General features: G+C 64.4%; 1 protein-coding gene across 1 annotated transcript in view; it reads right to left on the reverse strand.

Annotated features, from left to right (window-relative positions):
• LOC103660581 (laminin subunit alpha-5) overlaps nt 1-6,364 on the reverse strand; it is a 56,249-nt gene that overhangs the window by 37,188 nt on the left and 12,697 nt on the right. Inside the window, exons 3-6 of the mRNA XM_040638563.1 lie at nt 4,858-4,975; nt 3,971-4,089; nt 3,711-3,881; nt 3,529-3,626 (exon numbers count right to left, since the gene is read on the reverse strand). Of these exons, the coding sequence (XP_040494497.1) occupies nt 3,529-3,626; nt 3,711-3,881; nt 3,971-4,089; nt 4,858-4,975 (506 nt within the window). The remainder of the gene's footprint in view (nt 1-3,528; nt 3,627-3,710; nt 3,882-3,970; nt 4,090-4,857; nt 4,976-6,364) is intronic.

Here is a 6,364-nt window from a genome sequence, read left to right on the forward strand (position 1 = left end):
ACACCAGCCGGAGGGCTGGACTCCTGCCTGCTGTCCTGGAGAGCAGCTCCCGTTGGCTCGGTGGTCAGGGGGACAGCTGGCCGCAGCTGAGGACTGAGTCGCAGCCACCTACTGCCCAGACACCCCTGCCAGAGCCCCACCCGACACACACGTCCACCACTCGGCCCAGGCGGGGGCCGCCTGCTCTGCGGGCCCCGGCCGGCGCCACGGCTCCAACACTGTGCGTGCCCCGAGCCGGACCGCGAAAGCCCGTCCACGGAGCCCCGCACTCCCCCCCTCCCCCCCGGCCTCCAGGTGTCTGCGGGGGCCCTGGGAGTCGACACCGCTGCCCTCAGGGTCTGGGCTATCAGAAAGGCCTCCGGGGAAGAGGAGCGGGAGCGGCCTGCCCCACAGCAGCAGCCCGGGAAGCCGGCCTGTCTTCGCTGTGGCTCTGACGGTCTGTGAGGTCAGGCCTGCTTTGGGCGTCTGCCCCCTCTGCGCGGTCAGGGCACCAAGAATGACACAGGAAGTGGAGCCGGGCGGTGGTACCCCGGGGCGTTTGGTAAAGGCCCTCACAAAACCACTCGGGAGGGACAGTCCCCAACCAGGGCACAGACGAGGCGCTGAGGAGCCAGCAGGGACACAGCACGGCCAGGCCAGTCAACACAACAGTCAGTAGGATCCAACCCCAAGAACTCGGGAGCAAGTAGGCAGAAACCATAAAGTAAGAATGTCTAGGGGCGCCTGGGTGGCACAGCGGTTGAGCGTCTGCCTTCGGCTCAGGGCGTGATCCCGGCGTTCTGGGATCGAGCCCCACATTGGGCTCCTCCGCTGGGAGCCTGCTTCTTCCTCTCCCACTCCCCCTGCTTATGCTCCCTCTCTCGCTGGCTGTCTCTATCTCTGTCAAATAAATAAATAAAATCTTTAAAAAAAAAAAAAAAAGTAAGAATGTCTAAAGTTATAACCCCAGGAACCTAAAACATAAAAAACGCAATGCTCTGAAAAATAGGGAGATGTGGCCAAAGAACCAGTTGGAACTTCTATAAACGGAAAATACAATCGCTGGACTCGAAGACAGCGGATGGGTCAGCTGGAGACCTAGTGAACCAAAGTACCGATCCAGAGCTGTCCAGAAGACAGCGCGGGGACAGAAAGAAACCACAGAAGATCCCATCTACGGAATGGGATTCCGGGAAGGGAAAAGAGGTAGAAGGGGAGAGCTGACAGGCAGAGCTAATGGCCAGGAATGGTCTTGAATAACAACACGTGCACTCAGATTCAAAAGGCAGGAGTCCCGGGGCGCCTGGGTGGCACAGTCGTTAAGCGTCTGCCTTCGGCTCAGGGCATGATCCCGGCGTTCTGGGATCGAGCCCCACATTAGGCTTCTCTGCTAGGAGCCTGCTTCTTCCTCTCCCACTCCCCCTGCTTGTGTTCCCTCTCTCGCTGGCTGTCTCTCTCTGTGTCAAATAAATAAATAAAATCTTAAAAAAAAAAAAAAAGGGCAGGAGTCCCAAGCCACCGAAGACATGTCCACTCCTTGACGCCACAGAGGAAACCTGCAGATCACCAGGGGCAGGTCACGGAACCCTCCAGAAGGGGCAGGCAAGCCAGAGGGGCAACGATGCAGGTGACTGCGGACTCTCCCAACCATCCAGGACACCAAGCAACAGTGAAGTGGCTTCTCTGAAGTGCTGACACGGCCACCAACCAGAGCTCTGCAGCCAGCTACACTACCCCCAAGAGTGAGGCCAAGACAGCTACCGCAGTGACAGTCGTAGGACAAGGACAAAGACTCACGGGCAGAACAACTAAAGGACGTGTTTCAGGAAAAGGAAACTGAGTCCCCCGGGGCACAAGGTGAGTCAAGGAAGGACGCGGAGCGAGGGCTTGGGCAGTCACGGAGGTGGCTCCAGGGCAGTGGGGACGGAGCCCCTGCAGGCCAGAAGCGCCACGCACGCATGGGGTTAGTGCTCTCGGGTGCCGTGGGAGCGGGGCCACGCGGCAGCTGGTCAAGTATGCCCATCACTACAATAAACAGCACTACCACCGGCTGAACGCGTGTGTCCCCCGAGGATGGGAACCTAGTCCCCGAGGTGACAGTACTTGGAGGTCAGGCCTTTGAGGGGTGATAAGGTCTTTGGGGTGGAGCCCCCGCTAGTGGGATCAGTTTCCTTGTAAAAGGACCCCAGAGAGCTCCCTCACCCCGTGCCATGTGAGGACACGCCAAGATGCGGACCCTCGCCAGCCTCCAGAACAGTGAGAAGTAAATTTCTGTGGAGACGAGCCACTCGTCTGTGGCATTTTGTGACGGCAGCCCAGCTGCACTAAGACAGTGACAGAAACAAAACACGGAACTTCTAAACCAAAGGAAAGGGGGGAGTGGGTGAGGGGTCCAGCACAAGGTGAGTGATGGTGGTGATGGGGGGGGGGGAGAGTGCAGGTGGGCTTGGAGGGGATGGCAGGGGTGCTGGTCGTGCAGGCAGAAGTGCAGGTGGTACAGGGGGAGGTGGGGACGGTATGTGGTACGAGGGGAGGGGTGCGGTGGTAAGGGTGAGAGGTGCGGTAGCTATGGGAGGGGTGCGGGTGGTACAGGCGGAGGTGGGGGGGGTGCGGTGGTACAGGCGGAGGTGGGGACGGGTGCAAGGTGGTCACAGGCGGAGGTGGGACGGGGTGCGGTGGTGCTTGCGAGAGGTGGGGACGGGGGTGCGGTGGTACAGGCGGAGGTGGGGACGGGGTGCGGGTGGTACAGGCGGAGGTGGGGACGGGGGTGCGGTGGTACAGGCGGAGGTGGGGATTGCGGAAAGGGGTGGTAGCCAGGCAGAGAAGCGGTGCATGGCTGGAGATCACAGGTCGGGGCGCGCCAGGCAGAGCCTCCTCGGGAGGAGAGGCCAAGGTGCGGTAGCAGTAGCAGGAGTAGCTGGGCAAGCCGGTGCTTTGGGACACTAGTGTGTGTGGGGCGGGGGAAGGTGCTGGTGTTTGTGGTTCTGGGGAAGCTGTCCAGCCCACCACACCCCTCGTGCCCCACGGGCTGAGCCGGGCTCAGTGCACACCATGGACAGGTGAGTCAGAGTGTAGACCAGCGCCTTCCCAGCAGGTAAGGGCAGGCCCGCCTCTCCTCTGAGGCCGATCTGGCGCCCAGCAGGCTCCCCTCCCAGCCGGCGCAAGCTCCCGGAGCATGGGCAGTGCCTGAGCTCAGCACCTGAACCGCGTGCAAGGACCGCCTGGGGGAGAAGGTGGGGGCAGCAGGGAGTGTGTTATCCACGTCCTGAGGGAAGGGAGGTGGCTGGAGAACAGGGGTGTGCCGCCTCAGGCCGATGACGTCTCGACTCCCCCTGCGCAGGGCCCTGGCTTCTGCTGGAGCGGGAGAGGCCGCTGGCCACAGGACCGATAGGTCCCAGCCGGGCACAGGACAACTGTCACTTCACTGGGCACATAAGGGAGCGGAGGCCAGGGGAGGTCACGCAGGACCGGGGACACAGCAGGCAACGGACCCACGTCTCCTCCCTGGGCTGGGGGGGAAGAGGACAGGCAGGGGGCAGCGGGCCTCACCTGAAGGGGTCTGTGGGGTCTGGGGCGTCACAGACGTCCGCGTGGCCATGGCAGACACAGCGGCCGCCGATGCTGATGTCCTTGATGCTGTAAAAGTACTGAGCCCGCACGTGCACGGTGAGCGCCATGGCCCCCTGCCCCCCCCCCCGCCAGCCCCGCGGCCACCGTGGCTCGGCTCTCACCCGGCGGGTGACGGTGGGGTCCCGCAGCGCCTTGCCCATGAGGTGGCCGAGCAGCGTGTTGGTACGAAGGAAGCGCAGGCGGATGTTGGTGGCTCTGGTGAAGTCCCGCAGCAGGGGCGAGTAGGAGAAGTTCATGGCCCCGGGGCGCCCGTTCACCAGGGATACCACGATCTGCACACAGGGCCGCGGGTCAGGCCGGGGGCGGGGGGGCGCCCCATCACCCTAGTGGGGACCCGCCCCTGTGCCACCCCGGGGCCCACCTCGCCGTTCTCCAGGGGCACAATCCGAGAGTACTCCGTGGAGCACACGACCTGGTCGTCCCGTGTGATGCGCTCCAGCGTCTGCGGCCCAAACCGCTCCAAGCAGTCCCTCTTGGAGGCTGTGGGCACCGGGCAAGAAGGTGAGGCGCGGGGCCCCAGGAACGCTCTCGAGCACTGCCACGCCACGACGGGCCACCCCGCCGACCCCACGGGGTTTTGTTGAAGAAGGAGTGAGCCGCGTGGATGAGAGAGGAGCCTCCCCAGGCGGGCATGGCCGGGATGCAGGCTGGCCCCTGCCCGAGCCGAGAAATAATGAACTTGCCCACGCCTCATAGACTGACCCCTCCGGGCCTTCGCCACCCCTGCCTCTCTCTCTGTGCAGACAAGAGATCCTCCCATCCCCGGATGGCCCTCCTCATCTCTGTCCTCGGGGGACCATTTCTATCTGCCCCCTAGAGGACTGCCCTACCCCACTCTCGCCCATGGAGTTCTGGAGGACCCGTCACCGAGGCCCACCCAATTGCAGGCTCCCCGTCAACGCGATCGGCCACGGAGGCACTGGACGTGGTGGGCTAGGGAGCCACCATGCCTCCTGACCAGCTCTCCTTGTCATGTCAGGAGCTGCCGGACCACGAAGCCGGTCGACAGGGAGCTGAGGGCGGCACCAGGCCCTCCCGGCACCACCAGCCCCCGGGCCCAGCCGTGCCCCGAATCAGGGACAGGAGCTGTTTAACACGCACCTGCCTTTGGGAGCTCAAGCCCCACACCCGGACACATGCGGGAGGTGAGCGTGGGGGCCGGCCTGGCCCGCGGGGACCCTGAGAGAGCCTGGTGATGGCAGCCCACCCCGGGGGACGCCCCCCGCCAGCCCCTGCCGGGAGACTCACAGGCAAAGAAGTGCCATGGCTGGTAGGTCTGGCCGAAGTCCGTGGACCGCTCCAGCACCCAGAGGTCCGGCCGCGGCGAGTTGGCGAACTTGACAAGCACGTAGGCCACGTGGAAGACCTGTGCGGGGCGGCGAGGTGTTGACACTCCCGGGCCCCCCACTCAGCTCTGGGCCCTGAGCTCCTCCCTCCATCCCTGCCCCAGAGGCTCAAGGGTCCTTCAGACTCTGAGGCTGTAGGCAGGCCTGTGGGGGGCTGGGATGGAAGGGGCACGTGGGGGCAGCCTGTCCACAGTGTCCAGGGAGAGAGGCTGGCCGGCCAAGACGGGAGTTCATTCCATGGTCCCTGAAGCTCTGGTGAGCGGCCTGGGTGGGTGGCCAGACAGCAGCCCCCACTCCCACATGAGCCTGGCCTCTTCAAACAGCTGGCAACGACCAGGATGGGGCCCCTGTCCCAGTCCCACCCCGGTCACCCCCTCATCATTCTCAGGGCTGACTCAGGACCTGCCCCCTCTCCCACTGACTGGCCCATGGCCACTGAGGCCCCGGGGACAGGCCCCTGCCCTCATCAGGAGGCCCCAGTGGGGTAGGCAGACTGGGGAATGAGCACTCTGAGGGCTGGGCCAGGGAGAACCCGGCAGCCCAGGAGCTGGGGGCTGGAGTGTCATGGAGCCCTGGGCAGGTCAGGGTGGCACCGGGATGGGGGGAAGGGAGAAGCTGCTCCCCCAGAGGCCCCAAGAACCCCTCAAACCCCAGCCCAGACCCACCTGTCCTGCTCTGTCCCTGGTCCCAGCACAACCTCACTCCCAGGGAGTGTTCATGCCTGTCTCTCACCTCTTCCTGACCACAGGTCAGCATCCCTGGATGCCCCTATGTCTTGTGCTCCTGGGGGCTTGCTGGGGTTCCCCCCCCTCCGTTGACTGCCCTCGGCCCTGCAACCTAGCAGGTCTGAGCCCTGGCCCCCCCAGCCCCATCTGCCACAACCTCCACACAGCACTTTGGACACCTCCTCAGGAAAGCCCTCCTGACTGGTCCATCCACGCTGGCTCAGAGGCGCTGGTGGTACAGACACGTGGGGAGGGGTAAATAAGGGCCCCTTCCAAGAAGCAGCTGCCCCCCTAGAGGCCAGAGGACCCTTCCAGGTTGTAGAGCTGGGCTCTCGCTGCCAAAGGTACCCCTCATCCAGCTCCCCGGGGACATAGCACGTGGCAAGGGGTCCCCACACCAGCACCCAGAGCCCCCAGCCCTGGGCCACAGTTCCCAGGAAAGGGCTCCAGGGCACTGAGAACAGCCCGTGAGCTCAGGCAGAAGCACCTGCCCAGCCCAGGGCCTCGAGGATGAGGCTGGGCCACCAGGACCCCTCAGAGGGCGGCCGGTGGAGAGACCCACCCTCACATGGCCAGCCGTGCATGTCTGCTGCACCCCTGCACACACACTTCTGGGGGCATCATACGAGCACCACCCCCGCCTCAGCCTCCTTAGTGATGGGCACGGCGGGGGGGGGGGGGGGG

Source organism: Ursus maritimus, unplaced genomic scaffold (genome assembly GCF_017311325.1).
Source record: "Ursus maritimus isolate PB19 unplaced genomic scaffold, ASM1731132v1 scaffold_22, whole genome shotgun sequence".
In the NCBI taxonomy this organism is placed as follows: Eukaryota; Metazoa; Chordata; class Mammalia; order Carnivora; family Ursidae; genus Ursus; species Ursus maritimus.